Source organism: Myotis yumanensis, unplaced genomic scaffold (genome assembly GCF_028538775.1).
Source record: "Myotis yumanensis isolate MYYU_CA2020_CCGP unplaced genomic scaffold, mMyoYum1.0.hap1 SCAF_16, whole genome shotgun sequence".
Taxonomy (NCBI): domain Eukaryota; kingdom Metazoa; phylum Chordata; class Mammalia; order Chiroptera; family Vespertilionidae; genus Myotis; species Myotis yumanensis.
Window position 1 is genome coordinate 8141499 of NW_027223767.1, and position 25770 is coordinate 8167268.

A 25770-nucleotide genomic window follows, 5' to 3' on the forward strand; every position below is an offset into this window, starting at 1 on the left:
ATGTGGGCTCTCCGCTCGCTGCTGCTGCGCTCCGCGGCCGGGCGCACCATGTCGCAGGGGCCCGCCCGCCGCTCGCGGCCGCCCAAGGACCCGCTGAGGCACCTGCGCACGCGAGAGAAGCGCGGCTCGTCGTGGGAGCCCGGGGGCCCGAACACCGTGTACCTGCAGGTGGTGGCGGCGGGCGGCAGGGACGCGGGCGCGGCGCTCTATGTCTTCTCCGAGTACAACCGGTCAGTGGGCCGCGCCGGAGTCCGTCCCCACCCTCCCCGAGCCCCGGGCGCCCGGGAACATCGCGGCACCTCCGTGGGCCCCAGCGCCCTGCTGACACGGGGGGTTTCGCGTTGCTGCGAACTTGTCTTTGGTTGTTGGGTGGGGCATCCTGGGTCCCTTAATCCCACGCCGTCACGTGCCCGGGGTCCCTGCAGAACCCCAGGATCGGGTCTAAGCGGTCTCCCTCCAACCCTGGGCCCCCCGAGTTCCCTGTCGGAGCCGCACCCCCTGCCCTGCGCGCCCGGGCGGGGCCTCGGGGTCGGTGTGTGAGGTCGCCGGGTCTGCGAGGGGGAAAGGGCCTTCGGGGCACCAGCACCAGCCTGCACGGCCTCCCCGACCCCGATCCCGCCGGGTCTCTGTCGAAGCCTCCCAAATCTAGCATCCTAATAGCAGAACGTGGCTGGCTAGTACAGCATGGGTTTTCAGCTCCTGGTTTTTTTTTCCCCCCCACAGCGTGCACTAAAACATCTAAACGGTGGTGGGAATCTTACCAAATAGAATCTTTTAAGTAACTTCTGTAATGCTCGTCCTGCAGGTATCTCTTCAACTGCGGGGAAGGAGTCCAGCGACTCATGCAGGAGCACAAGTGAGTCAGCGGCCTTCTTTGGGGGAGGTGATCATGGGCTTTGAAAGCTGAAGTGAGAAGAAGCAGTGTCTTTGTAGCTGCAGAAAGGGTCCCTGATGCCTCCACTTTGTCCTGCTCCAATGTCTTCTCTTTCTTAGGCTGAAGGTGTCTCGTTTGGACAACATATTCCTGACCCGAATGCACTGGAGTAACGTTGGGGGATTGTGTGGTGAGTCTGTTCTTTCCAAGGTCCCCGGCTGGAGGGACACTGCGGGGTTTTAGGCTGCCTTGCCCTTTCTTGCTTAGCTTCTGAGTCCAGGGGAGCTGGAATTCTCTGTGTGCCCGTCAGCTCTGCATAGAGCAGCGGTTCTCAACCTGTGGGTCGCAACCCCTTGGGGGGTCGAACAACCCTTTCACAGGGGTCGCCTAAGACCATCGGAAAACACATATATAATTACATATTGTTTTTGTGATTAATCGCTGTGCTTTCATTATGTTCAATTTGTAACAATGAAAATACACCCTGCATATCAGATATTTACATTACGATTCGTAACAGTAGCAAAATTACAGTTATGAAGTAGCAACGAAAATAATTTTATGGTTGGGGGTCACCACAACATGAGGAACTGTATTAAAGGGTCACGGCATTAGGAAGGTTGAGAACCACTGGCATAGAGCATCGGAAGCCGTTCCTCAGGAGGGCAGCGTTTAACCTGGATACTGCCCTCGGTGTTACCATCCACTCGTCTACTGAGTCGCTTGACTGGAGATACGTGACAGTGAACTGGAGAGTGTAGTGATGGAGATTACAATAAATGCATTTACCATGGAGAACAGAGGGGCTCCACACAGATACCCACTATCCGTAATACCCCGTTCTTCACGTCCACCCACTGCAAAGGTCAACATTGTGTCGCAGCCAGATTCTCTAAGCTTTGTGGTGTGGGTAGGAAGGAGTGTTGCACTAGTTGCGTTCTCAGAGCTGAGACTAGAGCGAGGCCAGAAGGTCTCTGCGTTGCAGAATTTAAGACCCTCCCTTCAGTTGAATGGTTTTGTGCCCCAGGCGCCTATTGCCTCGCCTGGTATCAGCCTTGCCTATTGGAGAGGCGCTTGAGGGGTGTATGGTGTCCCTTCTGCTGCACACGTGCTCCCTGGTCCTTAAAAGCTGAATGAGGACAAATGGAAAAGTAGCTGGTTATGAGGCGTCCTGCTGGCAGTGCCTGCTGGGCAGGGTGCTGAGATCTGACTGTACTTGTCCTTTCTAGGAATGATTCTTACTCTAAAGGAAACCGGGCTCCCAAAGTGTGTGCTTTCTGGACCCCCACAACTGGTGAGTCTCCTGACTCAGCTTCCAAACCTAACCCATCCTTTTTTCAAAGTTATAACAAGAATCTTCATTTTTGTAAATCAGGCTTCTGCCTCCAGAGGTAATCAATAGTGAAGTAAACACTTTACCTTTCAAAATTAAGAGGCCTGAGTCCAAAACTTACTAACTATATCACCTTGAACAAGTTACCTCAGTTTCTTCATCTATAAAATGGCTATCATGTTTCATAGAGTTATTAAAGATTAAATGACAGTTCTGACCAGGTAGCTCAGTTGGTTAGAGCATCGTCCTGACACACCAAGATTGTGGGTTTGATCCCTGGTCAAAGCACAGACAAAAAGCAACCAATGAATGCATAAAAAAGTGGAAAAACAAAATTGATGTTTCTCCCTTCCTTGCTCTACCTAAAATCAATTAAAAAAATGTAAAAATTTTTAAAAAAGAAAGAAATAACACACATAAAACACCAAATCAGTTCTGGCCGGTATGGGTCGGTTGGTTGGGTGTTGTCCAATGCACCTAATGGATGCCGGTTCAATTCTGGGTCAGGTGTGAACCAGGAGGTTACGATCTGATTCCCAATCAGGACACATGCCAGGATTGCAGGCTCGATCCCCAGTGGGGGGTGTGCAGGAGGCAGCCGATGGATGATTCTCTCTCATCATTGATGTTTCTATCTCTTTCTCCCTCTCCCTTCCTCTCTCTGAAATCAATAAAATAATATACACATAAAAATTCTCAGTCAGGGCATACACCCAGGTTTCAGGTCTGATCCATTATAGGGGGCAGCTGATTAATGTTTCTCTCACTTAGATTTTTTCTCTCTCCCTCTCTAAAAATTAAAAACAAATAAATAAAATAAAAAATACTTAAAAAACAAAAACCCCCTAAGGGGTTGGCACCAAGTAGGCACACAATAAGTGCTGTCTTTTATTCTTACCTATTTATTACATTTGAGACATCTTCATACCTTTCAGATCTGCTTCACCGTTGAAAAGTGTGTGTGTTGTAACTGTTGACTATAGCAGTTTATTTCCCAGTTCTTAAGAGGAAGGTTGCCAGTCACCGAGGACTATTAATTGTCTCCAATATGATGTCTCAAATCCATCCATTTGTCTCCATCTCATCAGGGCCTTCATTATCCCTGTCTGCTGCACCTGTGTACTGTGGTAGCTTCCAATCTCCATTCTTGCTTCCCTGTAGTCCACCTTACCACATAGTAGCCAGAGGAACCTCTTTAAGGCTTAATAGCAGACATGTTATTTCCATTCTAAAACCCTTCCAGGGTTCTCCATTCAGGAAAGTCCAAACACCTTAATAAGGCCCATAATTCCTGCAGGCCGGCCCTGCCCACTCCTGCATCTATATCCCAGTCACCAGGCTGGAGCTACATAGACCAATTCTTAGCCGCCCACTGAAGCTCTTCCCACATCAGGGTTTCATCCATGCATGAGTACCTCTACCCCCTTGCATGTCTGCCTGAGTCGTTCTGATCCTTCAGAGCTCAGCCAAAAGGGATGGCTCGGGAGCCATCCCTGATTCTCCAGACAAGTTATACCTCAGCCCCCTGCATTTCTCCTCTTTTTTAATTTTTAAAATTTTTTAAAAATATATTTTTATTGACTTCAGAGAGGAAGGGAGAGGGAGAGAGAGATAGAAACATCAGTGATGAGAATGAGAGAATCATTGTTCGGCTGCCTTCTGTATGCCCCCTACTGGGGATTGAGCATGCAACTGGGGCATGTGCCCTGACCAGGAATTGAACTGTGACCTCCTGGTTCTTAGGTCAACGTTCAACCACTGAGCTATGCCAGCCGGGCTTCTTTCTTGAAGAGCTCTTAGCACAACTGCCACTGTGTCCTTGTTTGTGTTATCATTTGTTTCATTTTTGTCTCCACTGGATGAGGGCAGGGATCCCATCTCCTCCCTGCTAAATCCTTGGCATCTGACAGATGGTGGATACTTGGTAATGATTTGTGGAGAGGAAGTTTAAATACTTATTATAAGTCATGTTGATGCCTCTTACGTACTCAAATACATTGTTGCATCCTGCATCTATGCAACTATAACTGCTCACTTTTCTTTCCTTTCTTTTTTGTAGGAAAAATACCTAGAAGCTATCAAAATATTTTCTGGTCCATTGAAAGGAATAGACCTGGGTATGTCCCTGCCTCTGACTCAGTATCTGCCATTTCTTTCTCACATATGCCCCCATCTATCAAATTAGAATCCATGGGGATTGACTAAATTAAACCTTAAACTGAATCATTCCTCAACATAGGTGCATTTTTAAAATGTCTGTCACATTATGTGCCCCTACCTCATTCCCCTCAAATATAGGCTGGAGACAGTTCTCAGAGCCGATGAACCTTGAGTTTCTTGCAGTAGGGAGGAAGGGTATGAGAGGGACCTGCAGCTTTTGTCCCTGTCCTTTTACACCGAGCCTCAGCTTGGCTGTGCTGCGTGCGCCTCTTCCCAGGGAAAGGCCTAACGAGGATGCCGCAGCCCCTGCCCTGGAGGCGGTGTGCTCCTCCAGGGTGTTCACGCTCCTCTTCTGTGGAAATGCCAGTATCTTATTCCAGAACCTGTACTGGCTCTCACAGTGCAGACCACAGATTCTCCGGCCTCACGGTGTTGTCTGTTACCTTGTGCTTCTTAAACTGGAGTATTAGTTTCTTTCTTTTTCACAAATGGATAGTCACCAGTGATCGTGTCTTTTCATTTGGCCCTAGTAACTGATGAAAATATACTTTGCTTCTTTCCCCCGAATTTTAATTTGCTCAGAAACTCTGGTTTTAGTGCAGATTCTCACCACAATCCCAAGTCAGTTCAGCTGCTTGTGGTTGGTGGTCTGGAAAGCGGACTTTCACGCGTGTCTGTCCTAATGCGGTTGCTTTCCTCTTTTGCGCGAAGCTGTGCGGCCCCACTCCGCACCCGAATACAAGGATGAGACCATGACGGTGTTCCAGATCCCCATATACAGTGAGTACAAGGGCACACTTCCTGGGAGGAGGGCGTAGGTCCAGGGTGGGGCCGGCATGGGTGAGAATGGAAACTGCTTGGATAAATTAAGGTACGGTTCCTGCCCTTACGGAGCTTCTGATCTGTGCAGACACGTTTAACTCGTGTGTAATGATAATGACTATACTTTGGAATATAATGTAATCGAGCGCTGCTGAAAACACATTGCTCTTAGATTTGCATTTATTGCTCGAGGTGTATTTACCACAGATGTAAGTACCTCTTTTGATGAGAGGATTCTGATGCATTTTTAAGCACACGGCCACCCAGTAGAAGCGTTGTCAAAGGTCAGAAGGTCACAGGAACCCCTTCTGGTTCCAGGGCCGGGGGAAGTAGTTTTGACCTAGAGAGGGACAGTCCACGTCAGACCCTGCCCTGTGGGTGTTGCCCTTGAGTCTGACTGAACACACTCCATCGGGTTTTACTGACTGCCAGGCAGATTCCAAGGAGTCGAGACATTTCCTCGACATGGCTGGCCGAGTGCTGAAGGGGTACATGCCGGGACCTGGCAGGAGATGGGCTGCACGGGGCCGCGGGTGAAGAAGGGAGGGAGGCGAGGGGCGTGCCCCCGGCAAAGGCACAGTGCACAGTGCGCAGTGCACACCGTGAGGTTCTGACCCGAACCCGCCTTGCCTGGCTCGCTCCTGCTCAGGTGGCTTTCCTGTCCTGACCCCGCCCTGCCTGATTTGTGTGCCCCACTGTTCCTGTGCGGCACCCTGTGTCCCTCCCTAGCACGGAGCAGTTTGCTTTTTCGTATATTTGTGTGGCCAGTGGGAACCTGCTCAGCTTTCTGGCCTTGCTTTCCCAGCGTGCAGACCATGGGGATGAGCGTGCCGGGGAGCAGGCAGCTTCCTTGGGACCCACCACTGTGTGGCTGCTTCCTCACCTTGAGATTTAACTGACTGCCAGATGACGTCCCCTCTCAGGGGGATGGGCCACTTTCAGGCCCAGTCTGTTTATTGAGAGTGATGATAATGCGTAAACTAGCCTACTGCCTGCATGCTTTCTAGTTAACAAACCCTGTTGAGTTCTCACCTTAGTCAGGGCTCTGCGCTGGGCAGAAATGGAAAGGGAGTCTGATGTAAATGCCGCCTGGAGACCAGCGGGGGCTGGGGGGTGTCTGTTTACTGTGCTAGGAGCAGGCCTGCTGGCTTAATGGCGTTCCCACGTGTGAACACCCAGGCTCTGCTGGGAGCTCCCCTTGCAGGTGTGTCATTTGATCGTTTCTCGTACTGACCAGGTGAAGAGAAGTGTGGAAATCACCAGCCAGCACAGAGTCCAGACAGGCGCAGTCCAGAGCAGTCTTCCGACTCTGCATCCTCTGAAAACGAGCAGCGCTTGCCAGATGGTAATGCTGTCACAGAACAGTCACTGTCGGAACTGTTTTCTCCGCCATGGCCACCCTGCTCTCTGAGAGCCCTCACCCAGGCTCCCCTGAACAGCGGCTGCTGTGCTCCTGCACAGTGTGACTCGGCCTGTACACAGAGCCAGTCCGCGGCCCTGTGCGCCCAGACTCTGCTCTTTACCCAGAGGCATATGGATTCATACAGAGGCTTATAGGCTTTTTATCAATGCAAATTCATTTGTCATGAACGCAGAACTGTAACTGCTAAGCTGACAAAGCAGTCGTATCAGGGAGCGGATCTGCACCTTTTCTTTCAGAGTGACAGCCTGCTGGGAAATGAAGTAAATCCCCAGAGTAGATGTATCAGGACGGACTGCGTAAGGGCCTGTCCAGTGCTGGGCAGGCCTGATAAGCTCCCCTTTCTGCCCTGAGGTGGTCCTGTCTGATGACCGAGAAGAGGCCGGCCCTGTAGCATCCTTTCCTGGCTGGAACGGGCGCAGACTCTGCCCAGACTTTCTCCACAGGCCTCTTAGCTCTTGTGTCATTTCACATATTTTTATACTTGTTTATAAAGCACCTTGCAACTTGTTTCTCTCACTTCTCCACTGCTTGGTAAATGTGTCACTTTTCACTCGCCATTCTGAAAGTTTTTTGGATGGAGTTTTGCATTTTTCACTCACTTAGATTCCCAAATGAGTGGGGAAGACCAGGTCTGATGGAAACAACCCCAGTGCCTTCCTCAGCCTTTGTAGGGAAGAGTTTATCTGTTTCGTGGTGTGAGGAGTCAAATTAGGTATCCGATGGCCATCCACCTGGGAAGCCTGTAAGCCTTCACAGTTATAATCAGATTTGTTTTTTCTCAGGTGTCAGCCAGAGAAGGGGTGGCAGGGACCCCTCCTTGGTCGTAGCTTTCGTCTGTAAGGTGAGCACCTTTCTGGTGGGTGTTACGTGAGGGTGGTGACCTTGAGCCAGCACTTTTCCAGTAGTTCCTAGGGAGTACCTGCTGAGCCCCCTGTGCCAAGGTGAAACCACAGATACCTGTATTTCCCAGTATCCACCTGTGCTGTTGCATACTACAGATTCTCTCCATTGTTCACATTAGGACTGCCTGAAATATTTGGCTATCTTTTGAAGTTAAAGGCTAAGTTTCTGAAGTTAAAGGCTACTTTTTTAGAGAAAGTTTTGTTTTCTTTCAGATGATTCAGGCCTTTATTCAGAATCTTTCAACTCTGTTTTAGTTAATATTATTTAACTGCTAACAGCAGGGCACTAATTAAATATTGGCTAGCATTTACAAAGGCCTTGATCTGCAAATCTGAAGTTGGTCAAACTCTATGAAAGTGTTATTACAATAAGGTATTTTTCAGGTCTGACGAATGGCGCATACACACATACACACACACAAACACATATTTTATTGATTTCAGAGAGGAAGGGAGAGGGAGAGAGAGATAGAAACATCAATGAAGAGAGAGAATCTATGATTGGTTGCCTCCTGCACACCCCCTACTAGGGATCACGCATGAAACCCAGGCATGTGCCCTTGACCAGAATCAAACCTGGGATACTTCATTCTGTCATTCTGAAGGCCGACTCTCTATCTGAAAGAAAAAATGTCCATTTTAAAACATTGGTAATTTTCATCCAAATTGTAACAACAGCAAGTGTTAACAATTATGAAAGGTTAGTAGTAACGTTAGTTATTGAAAGATCATTGTCAGTATCACTTATCAACTTATCTGAGTAATAGTTGTAATTTTTATAGAAGTTAAGTACTGCCCTAGCTGGTTTGGCTCAGTGGATAGGGCGTCAGCCTGCGGACTGAAGGGTCCCAGGTTCGATTCTGGTCAAGGGCACATGCCTAGGTTGTGGGCTTGATCCCCAGTAGGGGACGTGCAGGAGGCAGCCAATCAATGATTCTCTCTCATCATTGATGTTTCGATCTCTCTTTCCCTCTCCCTTCCTCTCTGAAATCAATAAAGATATATTTTTTTTAAAAAAAGAAGTTATGTACTGCCAATAGTCTTATTACTTTTATATTTCTGAGTTTTTAGACAGCGAAATAATTTTCCAAAATGGTTTACATGGTAATTTTTTTTTTTTAAATCCTCACCTGAGAATATTTTTCCATTGATTTTATTTAATTTTTATTGATTTCAGAGAAGAAGGGAGAGAGAGAGAAATGTCAATGATGAGAGAGAATGATTGATTGGCTGTCTCCTATACTCCCTTTGCTGGGGACTGAGCCTGCAACCCAGGCATATGCCCCTGCTCTAGGGTAATGCTTTTGAAGACAGACAATTCTAGAATGTTAATAAGACTTAGAATCCAAGTTAGAGACTTTGCCCTGAGTCATTTCTTAACTTCAGGAAGTAAAAAGAAAATGCAAATCGTTTATATAAAGATTTAGAAAAGAAGAATCAAAAATAATTCATCACCCAAAGACTTATTAACATTTTATCCCATTTCTACCGTTTTTCTCTATTATGTGTGTGTGAAATATGCAGATCCTAAAAATGTGTGAACAAATATAAGTATAGAATGATGATTATGAAGTTTCATGATAGGATTGTTATTTTCCCTTTGTAATAACAACATATCGGAAATTTTTTATTATAACTTTTCTATCATAAAAGCAACAGCATTATATTGCCAAATGTGTGAAAAATAGAGGAGAAACTGTCCAGACTTTTATTACCCTGTCACTGTCCCGGAATATTGCGTGACAGTGATGCGTGTGGTCATTTCTCCATTAGACCGTGTTCGGTGGCACTCCTGTAGCTATTAGTTGATGAGTGCAGGGCGATGACACAGCGCAGCTTTTCTCCACTAGGATGCTAGAAGGATACTTCTTACTTGCTATGGGAATGGGTGACATTTTATACATTTATAGGGAATTAATGTTGGGAAAGAAAGCACTGTGTTTTTAAGTTAGCTTTTATTACTAAAAGCGTTTTATTACTAAAGCGTTTCAAAACAAATGACTTCAGAATATAATATACTTTATCTGAAGTTGTAATAACAATAATAAGTAAAACCAGAAAGATGCACTTACTAGAAAATTGATTAAACCAAGCTTCTTCGTTAGTCACTGAAAGTACACTTGCGTTCTTTTTGTTACAGCTTCACCTGAAGAAAGGAAACTTCCTGGTGCTCAGAGCCAAAGAGCTGGGCCTCCCAGTGTGAGTTTGGGCCACCCCGCGGGGCCTGTGGGGCCACCTGGTGGGAAAGCTTCCATCTCACAGCTCCTCTCTCTTCCTTCCAGGGGGACAGCTGCCATCGCTCCCATCATTTCTGCCGTCAAGGATGGGAAAAGTGTCACTTTTGAGGGAAGAGAGGTGAGATGCCCCTTTCACGATGTTTCCGCATTTACAGGTAGGGCCTGGCACAGGGACAGTCTCTGTCCGGCTCGGGCCCTGCAGACAGCACTTTTGAGGGAAGTGGAACAGCTTGGGTTTTGTCGCTTGGCTAAGCTACGCTGGCTGCCGTGGGCACTTCTGTATCCCACTTAGGATCTGGGGGTCCCCCTCCTGGTAGGATGATGCTTTCCCTTGTACGTGAGCTCAGGGAAGACCCCCAGAAGGATGGACTTTGGGTGCATGGCCCCAAAGAAGGCTACCTTGTTCTTTGCCAGGATGTCTTCTCTAGGGCAGTGGTTCTCAACCTTCCTAATGCCGCGACCCTTTAATACAGTTCCTCATGTTGTGATTTCCAACCATAAAATTATTTTCGTTGCACTTTCATAACTGTAATTTTGCTACTGTTATGAATCGTAATGTAAATATCTGATATGCGGGATGTATTTTCATTATTACAAATTGAACATAAAGCATAGTGATTAATCACAAAAACAATATGTAATTATATATGTGTTTTCCAATGGTCTTAGGTGACCCCTGTGAAAGAGTCGTTCGACCCCCAAAGGGGTCGTGACCCACAGGTTGAGAACCGCTGCTCTAGAGTCTAAGGACTTTAGGCCAGTGGCCACAGACCTGAGAGAGCCGTGCGTGCCACGCCTGGCTTTCTGGTCACTGTTGGTTTGAAGTGCCCTCTGCTGGTCAGATGCCTGCCTGAGTGAGCAGGGGCAGGCGGGGGCAGTGGTGCTCCTCCCCCTGGCCCTGTGTTGCTGGCAGGGCTCCTGGGCTGTGCAGTGGGCTTGCGGGCCGGGGTGTGCTTGCTGCGCTGGCGCTGCTCTGCGAGAGCGACACAACCCTCTGACCCTGCAGATTTTGGCTGAAGAGATCTGTACTCCCCCGGACCCCGGGCTCGCTTTTGTTGTGATCGAGTGTCCAGACAAAGGATTCATTCAACCCATCTGTGAGAACGCTGCTTTCCAGAGGTAACGGTCCTGGGGGTGACGAGTGAGAGCCCACATACTGCACGTAGGGCCCAGTGGCATCAACAGGGCGCCCCCAAACCTGTGGCTGCTCCTGGCCCAGAGCCAGGCCACTGGGACACTCAGTCAGGATTTGAAAGGCCGAGGCAGTCTCCTACCTTAGGCTCGTCCTGCTGGCAGGTTTTACTGGTGATGGGTGGTTGGTGGGCTTTGTGGGTTACGCAGCCTTGAAGTGAAATTAGAAAACATGACAAAGCAGAGACCTACAGACTAGGACGTTAATGGCCAGTTAGAGTTTTAAGTGTAGGTAGGCCCAGAGCTTGTGCATAGAGGGACCCGGGCAGTCTGGGGCTCCGCCCTGCTCTGGCACCTCTGGGAGCAGCTGGGGACAGCCCGGCCTGGACTCGAGGCTGAGGGCTCACTGTGGTCCCCCAGAGCCGAGTGGTGCCCCTCCCTCACCGCCCAGTCTGCTTTGTGCGTGCTCTGAGGTTGTGTGATTTTATAAAGCAAAGCCCACCTTCCTCCCATCCAGGTTCCAAGGAAGTGCCGATGCCCCCGTGGCCCTGGTGGCTCACCTGGCCCCGGAGAGTGTGCTTGCGGATGGCAGGTACCAGCAGTGGATGGAGAGGTACGGAGCCTGGCCCAGCAGCACGCGTGACGTTCCCCTCTCCTTTAAGGGCTCCCACCCTTACTCCACGCCTGCCTAGACTTCCCTGGGACTCCTGCTGTCCCTGCATTCTGAGCCAGCGCCTGCATCCCTCTTAAAGTGTCACCGCTAGGGGGCACCGTGTGCGCACACGTCCTGCTTGCGTGAGGCCCGTTTAGCAGCAGCTCACACCCTCTACACTCAGGGTCTGAACAAACGCTGCCTTGTTGTTGACAATTCCACGCGTGTAGCCTAAGAAGAGACTTGCGGGTTTAAAATGAGAGCTTCAGTTTATTAAACACCCTGTCAGGCAATGTGTTAAATAGTCTACATTTTGTTTTATTTTCTTTAATCCTCCCAACTGCCCTGTGAGGCAGATGGTCTACCAGAATGTAGTGCTAGAAGGAGGGCACGCTTTCCTGTTGGCCGCATTGGCTGGGCCAGCATCGAGTGGGGAATTATGTGCAGCACGTGGTGACGCTGGGTGGTGGGTCAACCTGCCTGTCCTGGTTCTCCCGGCAACTCCTGCATCTCTTCCCTTATTGGCCCGGCGCCTCTCACTCCTCGGCCCTCCTCGGCCTGTTCCTTTAGGTCTTGTGTCTGACATGTGGTACTTCCTTCCTCCCAGGCTTTTCTCCAGTCCGCACTGCACTCTGTTTCCTGACTGTAGCTGTAGGCTCCCAACATTGTAACTTTAATTTTTTTCTGGTATTTTATTTTTTCTGGTTTGAGTTTGGGGAGAAACTGGACTTTGAGACAAGTAGTAGGACTCTGGCCAGTTAGTAACAGTCTTTCTGTACAAGTCACTTATTCTCTTTGAACACCTCCGTCTATGTTGGTGCTCTGTTCCCACTGCTGACCCTCAGGACGAGGCCCTACAGGACGCTGTGCATGTGTAGTCTGTTCCTTCTTAGGTTTGGGCCTGACACCCAGCACCTGATCCTGAATGAGAAGTGTACGTCCGTTCACAACCTCCGGAGCCACAAGATCCAGACACAGCTCAATCTCATCCACCCTGACATCTTCCCCCCACTCGCCAGCCTCCACTGTAAGGTAGTGTCACAGGACGACCCCTGTGGCCCGGGCGCTCCCCCTTCTCTCTCTCCAGGGAGTGTGCTCTCTCTCTTTCAGGAGGAAGGTGCCGCCTTCTCTGTGCCCACGGTCCGTGCCGAATGCCTCCTCAAGTACCAGCTCCGGCCCCGGAGGGGGTGGCAGAGGTCTGTGACTCAGCCTGTGGACGGTCTGGGCCGGAGGTGGTTTTTGGGAAGGGCCAGGTAGTGAATATTTTAGGCTTTGCCCACGTGGTGTCTGTTGGAACTACCCATCTGCCACTGTCCCACGAGCCAGAGCGACAGACAGCCCGCAGGCGGGCGTGCGGCTGTGCCCCAGGATCAGCGCGTTGCTGAAACCAGCTGACCTCGTGTTGAGCTGGAAGGTGGCGTCCATGATTATCCCTTTCTGCAGTTGTTTTCTCTGCTGGGAACAGTGATGCATGTTCATTGTTTTCAGTGTAGAAATATGAACTGTATCGTGAAGATAGTCAATCCCCCAAAGTCCCTTCAGCACTAGATGAGAGGGTGGTTGACAAAGTTTTTTTCTTTTAACTTGGAGTATATGGGATGTATTGTATATATATATAGTACCTGACACTGTGTAATATAGACTTCCCTGTGTCATTATATAGTCTCCCAAGAGGTCCATAGAGGGGTGTTTGTTAAATTGAGGCATTCGCAAGTTTTTGCTGTTTTAATGAAACAGTAAATGCCTCATGTATCAATCTCTGACTGGAAGTGTTCCCTTAGGGTAGTTCTTAGCCCAAGGGACATTGGTGACCAGCAGTCACTAACCGGTGGTCCGCAGACCACTAGTGGTCTGTGAAGTCCGAAAGGTTGGCGACCGCTGCTCCTGACAGCACTTGGTAAACACCTTGCCGTCCCGAAAGGCTCTGTAGCCCCCCGTCCTTAGTTTTCAAGGCCTGAATCTGGAGTCACTGGCGTTGCCTGTCCGCTCTGCAGTGTGTGCTCCAGGGTGTTGGGGGCCGCGTGATGCTGAGAGACAAGCACGGTGCCCCAGGCAGGGTGGAGGCTTGTCTGCAGTGGCAGAGGCATTCACAAAGCTGCGATTAACAAATGTAGCCGTACCCATGCCCACCTGGTAACTGTGGGAAATGGAATTCCTGAACTGCTGACCGAAGGTCACTTAGGTGATCTCAGTGCTCAGATGACAGATGAGCCACTGCTCCGAGGCTTGCGCTCAGCGTGGCCAGGCAGCAGCAGAGCACTACTCGGAGGCTTCAGGGGATGAGTCTCGGGCTCCACCAGAGCCACTGAATCAGGCCCTGCAGTTTGACGGGGTTCAAGGAGATGAGTTGTGTGCACATAAGTTTGAGAGGCACTGCTTGGGGTAATTTCCCCTGCCTCCCTCCTTTCCCCGGCCTCCAGGGGAGTCTGGATGCTGGCAGCATTCAGTGAGCAGATGTCAATGGTGCCAGGGTTGTCTGGCTCAGCTGGGAGGTGTTCTGAGGAGCTGGAGCTATTCAGAGCTCACTCTGAGACTCCCATGGACGGAATAAAACCGCCCAGACTCTGAGGCGCTTGGTCTTCAATCTTGATTTGAAACAACTTTAGTTGCCTGAAATACTTTTCTCTTTGCAGGGATGCTCTTCTAACTTGCAATCCTGATGAATTCATAGCCGAGGCCCTGGAGCTCCCCAATTTCCAAGAGAGTGTGCAGGAGTATAAGGAGACCGCACAGAACAGCCCAGCCCCAGCCGGTGAGGGAGGGACCCGGGCAGCCCTTCTCCCAGCCCAGCACCCACTGGGTTAATGTGTGCCCTCCCCTGCTTCCCTCTTTCCTGTTGGGAAACATTAGTGCCTGCCCTTCTGGAACAGCGAAGGGAAGGCTTGGTGGCACACGGGCTCTCTCCAGGGCTCATGCCGAGAGCAGCAGTTCTGGGAGCTCCTGGGAGGCGTGGGGAGAACTGTGAGCCAGGACGCGGTTGAATGGGGACCGAATCCTGTCTTTGCTAATGAGGAGCCACCGAAGATTCCGGCCACGCCCGTCGCCTCCTCAGCTTTCCTAGCCCCTTGAGGAGTGTCCTTTTCTTTCTTTATTTTAAAATGTATTTTTATTAATTTCAGAGAGGAAGTGAGAGGGAGAGAGAGAGAGACATCAGTGATGAGAATCATTGATCCACTGCCTCCTACATGCTACACACTGGGTATCTCGCCCACAGTCTGGGCAAGTGCCCTGACCGGAAATTAAACATGACCTCCTGGTTCATAGGTCGACCCTCAACCACTGAACCATACTGGCTGGGCCCCAGTGTCCTTTTAACTAATGATAGAAATAGACACAGCTGGAGTAGAAGGCGGGCTTGTAACCTACTCAGTCCCAGGCAAGTAACCTCTTGTCCTGGCCTCCTGGTGTTTTGGGGAAGACTGACTGACTTGCTTTGGGTTTGATTGGATTTCTGGTTCGGATGTGCACTTGGTGCCGGTCAGACTGGCGAGGCAGTGGAGGTGGCTCCAGCGACAGAATCGTCAGGTGCCCTGGATTTCAGCCCCAGCTGTGCCTCTCTCCTTTCTGGAGCTGACCCTGAGCCCACAGTCCTGGGAAGCGGGGTGCTGCAGATCTGGTGGTAGGAGCTGATGCAAGGTGACACCAGCCCCTGGAGGTGCATGCTGATTCCAAGCACAAGGAAGGCCCCTTTGTAACTGAAAGACTTGCAGCAATTCTTTGGAAGAAAGGCCTGAGGAATTCATTTGCTTCACAGACAGCCCTTTGCTCACAAACAGCCTGTGACCCCTCTGACGGTGGCCCTTCCATCAGAGTATTTGCCACAGGGAACCCCAGTCCCTCCTGGGACTTACTCATGTCAGGGCTGAATGCTGGCTCACATTTGACAGAAAGAAGTGAACCCTTCATCTGTATTTTTCCATAGAGAAAAAAGGCCGGTATCCAGAAATCATCTTCCTGGGAACAGGGTCCGCCATCCCCATGAAGATTCGAAATGTCAGTGCCACGCTCGTCAACCTCAGGTATGATTGCTGTCCAGGAAATGCCGTCCATCACGGAGCCTGCTGGTTCTCTACACCCAGTTCTCCAGCCGCCACAGCAGGTGGAACCCTGGGGGCTGGTGGTCTTGGCTAGAGTGCTCCCGAGAGGAACCTCAGGAGCTCACTCAGACTTCGGGAAACAGCCTCCAGGTTGCTGGATTTGTTTTGTGTTCAGCCCTTTGATTGGATGGTGTTTAGTTGATTCTCTTGGGTTTGCCTGGTGTCATTTCTCAGCCGAGATTAATCAGGAGCCCTGAAAGGTTCATGGTGTGTATGGTAATGTCTCGTGAGCTTCTCTCTGAAAATCGAGTGCAGCCGTCCTAATCTCACGGCTCTCCCAGAGGAGGAAGGGCCACAGAGACCCACCTCCTCACCAGAGCACAGGCCAAGGCAGCTGCTCCTAGCATGGCCGCCAGAGCTTGTGGCATCAAAGCTCCAAGTCCTGCTTGGGAGCCGCTAAAACGGGACTCCACTGGTCGCCAGGGTTCACACTTACTCATTTCCGGAGGACCCCTGGGCCTTCCTGCCCCGGCCAGCTGTGAGGATAGGGCTGAGAAAACCAGCACTGCCTCAGGGGTAGAACATCTGGCAGAGCCAGATCTCCTGTGACACAGCACCCACCTCTGGTGCTGTCACCAGTGGGTGCTGCACAGGCATTCTGAAGAATCAGCATCCTTATGAGGTTGGGTAAATGTTCACCCTTCCATTCCACATAAGCATTTTTTTAAAAATATATTTTATTGATTTTTTACAGAAAGGAAGGGAGAGGGATAGAGAGAAACATCGATGAGAGAGAAACATCGACCAGCTGCCTCCTGCACACCTCCCATTGGGGATGTGCCCGCAACCAAGGTCCATGCCCTTGACCGGAATCGAACCTGGGACCTTTCAGTCTGCAGGCCGATGCTCTATCCACTGAGCCAAACCGGTTTGGCCCACATAAGCATTTTTAATGCCCAGCGTTTGGATAGCTCTGTGTATTTTCTATATATATATTTTTTTCATTCAACTACTATTTATTAAACACATATTCTATGGCAAGCCCATAATCCCCACTCTCATGAAATTTTATTTTTTCAAAATACAAAATAAGTCTATTACCAGATTGTAGATACAAAATAATTAGCCATTTTTATGCAATAATCCTATATAATAAAAGCGTAATATGCAAATCGACCAAACAGAGGAACGACTGGTCAGTAGGGGGCAGGGCTGGCGAGCAGGCAGCACCAGGCCAGCCAAGGTGAATGCCAGTGGGCAGAGGGAGGGGACGGCGATCGGGGGAGGGGCACGGCCAGCCGGTGCCCACCGAGGGAGGCCAGACTACTATGGCTTAGGCCTGTTCCCTGCAAGCTGTCAGTCAAACATCTAAGGGCTCCAGGACTGCTAGAGGGCACAGGCCAGGCTGAAGGGCCCCCCCCCCCCCCCCACCCAGTGCACAAATCTTCATGCAGTGGGCCTCTAGTATTTCAATTAAAAAAGACTTTAAATTTATTACCAAAACTATACTAACATAGTATAATATCACAAAAGTAGGAAATATTAGAAATCTGCAAATAACAGGATTACTTCTAAAAAATTTTTTTTCTGGCTCTATTTTTGTTCATCAGTTTATGTTGTTCATTATATTCCACAAATGAGTGAGATCATGTGCTATTTATTTTCTCTGACTGGCTTATTTCACTTAGCATAATGCTCTCCAGTTCCATTCATGCTGTTGCAAATGGTAAGAGTTCCTTCTTTTTCATAGTAGTGTAGTATTCCATTATATAGATGTACCACAGGTTTTTAATCCACTCATCTGCTGATGGGCGCTTAGGCTGTTTCCAAATCTTAGCTATTGTAAATTGTGCTGCTATGAACATTAGGGTGCATATATCCTTTCTGATTGGTGTTCCTGTTTTCTTGGAATATATTTTTTACAGAGAGGAAGGGAGAAGAGGGATAGAGAGAAACATTGATTCAGCTGCTAGAAGTGGGATCATTGGGTCAAATGGCAGTTTCATTTTAATTTTTTTGAGGAAACTCCATGCTGTTTTCTGCAGTGGCTGCACCAGTCTGCATTCCCACCAGCAGTGCAGGAGGGTTCCTTTTTCTCCACATCTTTGCCAGCACTTGTCCTTTGTTGATTTGTTGATGATAGCCATTCTGATAGGTGTGAGATGGTACCGAGCATGTTTTTATATGTCTCTTGGCATTCTGTAAGTCCTCTTTTTTTAAAAAAAAAATTTACTGATTTTTTACAGAGAGGAAGGGAGAAGAGGGATAGAGAGAAACATTGATTCAGCTGCTTCCTGCATACTCCTTACTGGGGATGTGCCCACAACCAAGGTACATGCCCTTGACTGGAATCGAACCTGGGACCCTTCAGTCTGCAGGCCGACGCTCTATCCACTTAGCCAATCCGGTCAGGGCTGTAAGTCCTCTTTCAAAGTGTGTCTATTTAAGTCAGTGATTCTCAACCTGTGGGTCGAGACCCCTTTGGGGGTCGAATGACCCTTTCACAGGGGTCGCCTAAGACCATTGGAAAACACATATATAATTACATACTGTTTTTGTGATTAATCACTATGCTTTAATTTGTAACAATGAAAATATATCCCGAATATCAGATATTTACATTATGATTCATAGCAGTAGCAAAATTACAGTTATGAAGTAGCAAGGAAAATAATTTTATGGTTGGGGGTCACCACAACATGAGGAACTGTATTAAAGGGTCGAGGCATTAGGAAGGTTGAAAACCACTGATTTAAGTCCTTTGCCCATTTTTTGATTGGATTATTTATCTTCCTTTTATTAGGTTGTATGAGTTCCCTGTAAATTTTGGAGATTAAATCCTTATCAGAGATAACATTGGCAAATATGTTCTCCCATACAGTGGGCTTTCTTGTTTTGTTGATGGTTTCTTTGGCTGTGTAGAAGCTTTTTATTTTGATGTCATATTTGTTTATTTCCTTCTTAGTTTCCATTGTCCTAGGAGCTGTATTGGTAAAGATATTGCTACGACATATGTCTGCTATTTTGCTGCCTATGGATTCTTCTAAGATTTTTATGGTTTCCCGTCTTACGTTTAAGTCCTTTATCCGTTTTGAGTTTATTTGTATGTATGGTGTAAGTTGGTGGTCTAGTTTCATTTTTTTGCATGTGTCTATCTAATTTTCCCATCACCACTTATTGAAGAGACTGTCTTGACTCCATTGTATGCTCTTGCCTCCTTTGTCAAATATTAATTGAGCATAATGGCGTGTGTCAATTTCTGGGTTCTCTGTTCTGTTCCATTGGTCTATATGTTTGTTTTTATGCCAGTATCAGGCAGTTTTGAGAACAGTGGCTTTGTAATATAGCTTGATATCTGGTATTGTGATCCCTCCAGCTTTCTTCTTCTCTCTCAGGACTGCTGTGGCTATTCGGGGTCTTTTTTTATTCCAGATGAATTTTTGGAGAGTTTGTTCTAGGTCTGTGAAATATGCTGTTGTTGTCGATCTCTCCCTTAAAGTCCTCTAGAAGTATTTTAATATATTTAGGTGCTCCTATATTGGGTGCATATATGTTTACCAGGGTTATATCCTCTTGTTGGATCGTTCCCTTTAGTATTATGTAGTGATCTTTGTTGTCTCTTCTTATGGCCTTCATTTTAAAGTCTATTTCATCAGATATGAGTATTGCTACTCCAGCTTTTTTTTCTTTTCCATTTGCATGGAAATTATTTTTCTATCCCTTCACTCTCATCCTCTGTGTGTCTTTTGTTCTAAGGTGGGTCTCTTGTAGACAGCACATAGTTGGGTCATGTTTTTTTTATCCATTCAGCTACCCTATGCCTTTTGATTGCAGTATTTAATCCTACGGTTAGGGTTATTATTGATAGATACTTATTTATAGCCATTTTAATTCTGTATGCTTAGGTTTTTCTGTTTCTTCTCATTACAGCAGTCTCTTTACCATTTCTTGTAATGCTGACTTGGTGATGATGTACTCCTTTAGCCTTCTTTTATCTGGGAAGCTCTTTATTTGACTATTTTGAATGATAGCCTTGGTGGATATAGTAATCTTGGTTTCAGATCCTTGCTTTCCATTACCTTGAGTACTTCATGCCATTCCCTTCTGGCCTGTAGAATTTCTGATGAGAAATCAGGTGTCAGCCTTATGGGAACTCCTTTGTAGATAACAGTTTCTTTTCTCTTGCTGCCTTTAATTTTTTGCATTTTAATTATGATGTGTCTGGGCATAGGCCTGTTCGGGTTCTTCTTGCTGGGGGTTCTCTGTGCCTCTTGGACTTGTGTGACTTTTTCCTTTACCAGGTTAGGGAAGTTTTCTGCCATTATTTCTTCAAACACCTTCTCTATTCCTTCCTTCCTTTCTGCCTCTTCTGGCACACCTGCTATTCTAATATTGTTACATTTCATGTTGTTACCCAGCTCCCTTAAGCTGTCCTGATTTTTAATTGTTTTTTTCTTTTTGGTTCTCTAATTGAGTGATATTTTCAACTCTGTCTTCTAATTCACTGATTTGATCCTCAGCTTCCCCTAATCTGCTGTGTATTCCTTCCAATGTGTTCTTTATTTGTGTTATGTCATTCTTTATTTCAGACTGTTTTTTTTCCATAGTTACTATATCTTTTTTCATGCTATTGAGCATCTTTACCATCTTTACTCTGAACTCTATTTTAGATAAATTTCTTATGTTTGCTTTACTTATCTCTTTTTCTGGAGAATTCTCTAGTTCTTTCATTTGGGGGTTGTTTCTTTGTTTCCTCATTTTGGTTGTCTGTTTGGGTTTGTGACTATGTTTTAGGTACATCCTCTACACTTCTTAATCTCTAGTGCAGGACAGTGTTAAAGGCTGTTTCTGACTAATTTGATCAGGCAAAGACTCAAAGCCTCCAGAGCCCTCCTCTGTCTACAGACTGATAGGATTCCGACTTGAATTGCCCCCAGGCAGTCGTCCTCAGGTGTGGCAAGAATTTTTTCAACAGAGTGGGGCAGTTGCTTCTGCCTGGAGGCAAATTGTTTCTGTTACTCTTATGTGGCCTCAGGGCAAGGTGTTTTCCAGTAGGGCGTGTCAGCATGGCCAGGCATATGTCTATGGGAAAGATGTCTTCTGCTGTGTGAGGGAATGGCTCAGCCCAGGAAACTTGGGGTGTCTGCCTTCTGAGCTCTATCCCCCAAGTTCCTAGTCCTGGATTCTGTTCTCACAGCTCCAGTCCACTTCACCCTCCCTCTGACAGAGCACAAGGTGGCTCCATAGGGAATTTTGTGTGCTGGTCCTTTAAGAGGGTGCCTGAAGTTTCAGCTGCCATTCTCTGGCAGACAGCACCCCACTGCTTTTCACAGCTGGATGTTACATGGGTACCCTCCTCAGTTCTGGTGCTCTCTGCTGGGGTGCCCACCTCAGGGATTAGATCCCGGAGTTCTCAGTGGCAGCCCCCACAGCTGAGATATCTCTCCAGGACTCCAGTTGTGGTCTGTGGGCGCCCGGCCAGCCCTTCCACGCCTCCGCCTCTCCTACCAGCCTCTATGTGGTCTCCACTTTCAGTCCTTGGGTATCAGGGTTCTCTCCTGCGAGTTTTCCAATGATTATTCAGGAAGTTTTTCTGTATTTTAGTTGTAATTCCAGCTTGTTCCTGGGAGCATGTCCATGCAGCATCCACTTACTCTGCTGCCATTTTTAATCCTACTTTCTATATTCTTTATTCTTTTACTAGTAATCCTCACCCAAGGATATGTTTATTGATTTTAGAGAAAGAGAGAAATGGCGATGTGAGAGAGAAACATTGATTGGTTACCTCTTGTATGCACCCCAACTAGGGATTCAACCCACAACCTAGGTCTGTGCCCGGACTGGGAATCAAACCCACAACCTTTGATTCACAGGACGACGCTCCAGTCCACTGAGCTACCCAGCTAGGACACTTACTACTTCATTAAAGGGCTCCAGGGTTCCGTGGATAGTTCTATATAAGGAGGATGGACATTACAGTTGCGTTCCTGTTTGTACAAGGTCCTCAGAGAAGCAGACGCAAGGTTATGGGAGATAGAGTGCATTCGCTGCTTGACTCTTCTCTGAGGTCACAGGCCTCTGAGCCGTGAGAGGCCTCTCCTCAGCCATGAACGTCTCGCTTCTTTCTCTGTAGCTCCGACAAGTCCCTGCTGCTGGACTGTGGGGAAGGTACATTTGGGCAGCTGTGTCGTCACTATGGCGACGACGTGGACAGGGTCTTGAGCAGCCTTGCTGCTGTGTTCGTGTCCCACCTGCACGCGGATCACCACACGGTGAGTGCTGGGCAGGACCCCGGAGCCCCACCTGAGGCAGCTGTGGCCTTGCTCTCCTCCATCCCAAACTTGCCCACCACCCTGGCTCTTCGCCTCTTGCGAGGTAACGGTCGTTCACAGAACCCAGCTCAGTAATTGTGCCCATAAGGATGCTGGTCTGTTCGCCTGCTGTCATGTCGCAGCAGGGGTCTGCCTTCCCACATGCCTGCAGAGGAAACTGCAGCCAGAGAGGTGGGGCTTGGCCTCCTGGGGCAGCTGGGTCTCCAGCCACTGCTCTGTCTTGGGTCAGCATGTGCTGGCTCCCAGTGACAGCAGTGTTAGAGGCTGGTGGCCAATAGAGGGCGAGGGGCTCCTGCAAGATGAGGGTGAGGACCCCAACCCGGGCCGAGGTTGCTGGCGTCTCGTCTCATCTGCATCTCCTTTCCCCTTCCAGGGCTTATTAAATATCCTGCTGCAGAGAGAACGCGCTTTGGTGAGTGCAGCGCTTGACCTACTGCCACTTTGGGTTTGCTTGGGTTACACCTAGGCCTCCTGCGATGCCTGCCTTTGGTTCAGCTCTGACTTTGTTGTTCCAGGCATCGCTGGGAAAGCCCTTCCACCCTTTGCTGGTGGTTGCCCCAACCCAGCTCCGGGCCTGGCTCCAGCAGTACCACAACCAGTGCCAGCCGCTCCTGCACCACATCAGGTGAGCTCCCCGCAGCCCGCCCCGAGGCTGTCGCCTCCCCTCCACAGCTCAGGGCTGACCTGGGGCAGGTCAGGATGCCCCTGGAACCTTCCCCTGATGTGGCCCAGTGGCAGAAGCAGGGAGAAAGCTTTGACTCAGGGCAAAACCACTAGCTGGCTTCACTTAGATGTCCGTCTTCTTGGCTGCGTTTCCTCGCAGCCTCATTTCAGCTACGTTCTAGTTTCTAGACTTTTGCCAACACCTCTTGATAAAACAGTTGCAGGGCCATGTGCCCGAGTTGTGAGTGCAGAGACTGCCCCGCCAGGGGATGCATGGTGGGAGTTGGCCCTATCCCCACCTCGTGGGAAGGAGTCCGTCTGCCTGGGCCCAGCCATGGCCGTTTGGGCAGGGCCTGCAATGCCTTCGCTGTGGGCAGCTCACCCAGTAGGTTTCTAGGTGGCCAGGGGTTTAGTTTGTTCTAATTGACCTTTCTCAGTCTCACTGCGATTTAAATTGTGTTTCTTTATAATGATTGTGGGGCTTCCCAAATTCTTAAACTTTGATTCAAGTTAAATTTGTTTTAATGTTTTCTTTCTCACAGTGTGATCCCTGCCAAATGCCTTCAGAAAGGAGCCGAGGTCTCCAGCCCCACACTTGAGAGCTGGATTGGCTCCCTGCTGAGAGCCTGTGATCTGGAGGAGGTACGGGGTGGCCGCAGGGGGCGGGGGGCGTTTGGCGATGGGGGGGCACCGCTGCAGCCATGCCCTGCCCTGCCCTCCAGTTTCAGGTCTGCCAGGTCCGGCACTGCAAGCATGCTTATGGCTGTGCGCTGGTCCATACGTCCGGCTGGAAGCTGGTCTACTCAGGGGACACCATGCCCTGCGAGGCTCTGGTCCAGATGGGTGAGTAGAGGCAGCTAACAGCTTGATGGTCATCCTAGCATCCACACAGGGCACAGGGTCAGGGGATGGAGTGTGGGCAGGAATCCGGGGCAAAGTGCCTGTCCAGCACAGGACCCTGCCCCACGCCCATGCTTCCTTTAGGGAAAGATGCCACCCTCCTGATTCACGAGGCCACGCTGGAAGATGGTCTGGAGGTGGAAGCTGTGGAAAAGACACACAGGTACCTGCGAACGCTTCGGCCTGTCACCTACTCCCTCCCCTCCCTTTTCCTCCCCTCCTTGTGACTGTTCAGCCTCACAGCAGCCCTGCTGAGAAAGACCTGCCTGCATCCCACCAGGGGCTATGGGCTGTGATGGGGAGGTGGTTGGCTTTGGGCCCTTCGGCTTTATCTCTGCAGAGCTCTTGGCAAGGCTCTGAGGCAGCCCAGCTTTAGAAAGAGCTAGAAACAGGCTGGAATCACCTGTGAGCCATGTCAGGGAATATGGCGGGTTGGGGGGCAGGGGTAGGCCCAAGGGGGCGCTTCAGCTGGATGCGACCCTCCAACCCTCTGTTTGCAGCACCACCTCTCAGGCGATCGGCGTGGGGATGCGCATGAACGCTGGGTTCATCATGCTGAACCACTTCAGCCAGCGCTACGCCAAGATCCCCCTCTTCAGCCCTGACTTCAACGAGAAAGTCGGCATTGCCTTTGACCACATGAAGGTATGCGTGTGGTGTGGGCTGCGCCGGGTGGGGCCGGGCAGAGAGACCGCGCCACATGGACGCTATGGGAGGGATGGTCGGGCCAGCAGTGAGAGGACCTGCCCATCACCCCTCAGGACCAGCACCGGGTTTGAAGGCCGCCCGACCTTCCGCAGGCCCGTTTAGTGCTGGTGACTGGAAATGACAGCCTCGGGGGCTCGTCTGTTCCCACCATCACCACAGCCTCGGAGCCTGGAGACGGCCTCTCCTCTTGGGACTGGGGAGCCAGGCTGGCTCGGGCAGGGGCCAGGCTTGTTTCTGAGGAGCCTGATTTTCAGAGTCTGGCAGCCTAGTCTTCTGAAGTCCCTTCACCTGGCCGCCCTGAGCCGCGGTGGGGCGTTTCTGCCCTTTCTTTAGTCTCCTGCCGCCTCTGCGTTTTCCTTCTTTTTCCAGCTGTGGTCTGGCCGCAGGGTTGGTGAGGGGATGTGTGCCTGCTGGATGGTCACGCGCCTTCCTCACTGAGGCATGTCTTCCCCGTCCTGCCCTCCAGGTGCGGCTCGGAGACCTCTCCACGGTGCCCAGGCTGATGGCCCCGCTGAAAGCTCTGTTTGCTGATGACCTCGAGGAGATGGAGGAGCGCCGGGAGAAGAGGGAGCTGCGGCTGGTGCGGGCGGCCCTGCTCTCCCAGGCGCAGGCGGGCGGAGCTGAGGACAGTGAGCCCTCGCGGAAACGGGCCCATACAGAGGGGCCTGCCAGTCCACAGAGGAAGGTCAGGGCAGAATGAAGGCCAGGAGCGGCCCTGAACTTGGAAGGCTCACACCCCACCCCGCGCAGGGTCCCGAGTGCGCCCTCTGCCTGGTGGGCGCCGAGGGCACTGTGGAACAGGCGGCACACAGGAACGGCGGTGGGAGCTGGGCCTTGGCTTGGGCTCCGGGTGAGGACTGTGTGCTGGACGTGTCACGAATGTGCCTGGCGGAGCCGTGGACAGGGAGCTGCGAGGAAAGAAAACGGAATTCGGTGCCAGTGGCTTAAGTCACGTAGAAGAACGCATACCAGGCCTGTTCCCGCCAAGCCGTGCCCTCCGCACACCAGAGACAGGCCGTCAGGGAACACGGGTTGTGGATGTGACGTCTCAGTGCCCAAGGCTCAAGGCTTAAGGAGTAGTGTTTCCAGAGCCCAGAACTCAATAAATATTCCTGCGGAACAAGTGCTTTGCCTGGTCCTGGTGCCGCCTCCACAGGAGCCTCCCAGGCGGTGCCGCCTGCACAGGCCCCAGCCTGTCCTGGAGGCCAGCTCTGAGGCGGGAGGACCATGCCTGTCCCAGGAGGCACACAGTGGCCGGGTTCTGCCGAGTCAGCTGTGCAGGCTGCCAACGGGGCCTGGTTTCATGCACCAGTCGGACGGCTGGGTCCACGCGGTGCCTCTGGAACACAGCTTCCCACGGTGCTGGGAGCAGCGAGACGGTAGTTGACTTTCCCTGGCGCAGTGAGAATGAGAATCCCTCGTTGCCCTTCAGAGTATTACGAAGTAGCATGTCAGGCTGGCTCCCCTGCCCCCTTATGAGCTTGAACAGCACTGAGGTTAGTGCCTGAAGACAGAGAGTTTTTAAAGCTAAGTCCAGTATTTATTTGTATATTCTCCTACCGAGGAGAAGACAGAAATGCTTTAAAAACTGCGGTG

General features: G+C 49.9%; 1 protein-coding gene across 2 annotated transcripts; it reads left to right on the forward strand.

Moving 5' to 3' along the window:
• On the forward strand, window positions 1-25297 carry ELAC2 (elaC ribonuclease Z 2). Of its 2 annotated transcripts, XM_070394901.1 has the most exons (24): window positions 1-230; window positions 806-856; window positions 994-1064; window positions 2104-2168; window positions 4267-4324; window positions 5079-5147; window positions 6427-6534; window positions 7395-7453; window positions 9655-9713; window positions 9797-9869; window positions 10758-10870; window positions 11400-11495; window positions 12428-12566; window positions 12645-12730; window positions 14168-14286; window positions 15457-15553; window positions 21705-21843; window positions 22277-22315; window positions 22419-22528; window positions 23109-23208; window positions 23289-23409; window positions 23551-23629; window positions 23967-24111; window positions 24641-25297. In XM_070394901.1, the coding sequence occupies exons 1-24, from the start codon at window positions 1-3 to the stop codon at window positions 24872-24874; spliced, it is 2460 nt and encodes an 819-aa protein (XP_070251002.1). In that variant the 3' UTR covers window positions 24875-25297. The 2 variants fall into 2 exon arrangements, with proteins under 2 accessions (XP_070251002.1, XP_070251004.1); XM_070394903.1 differs by lacking the exon at window positions 6427-6534.
• The last annotated feature ends 473 nt before the right edge of the window (window positions 25298-25770 follow it).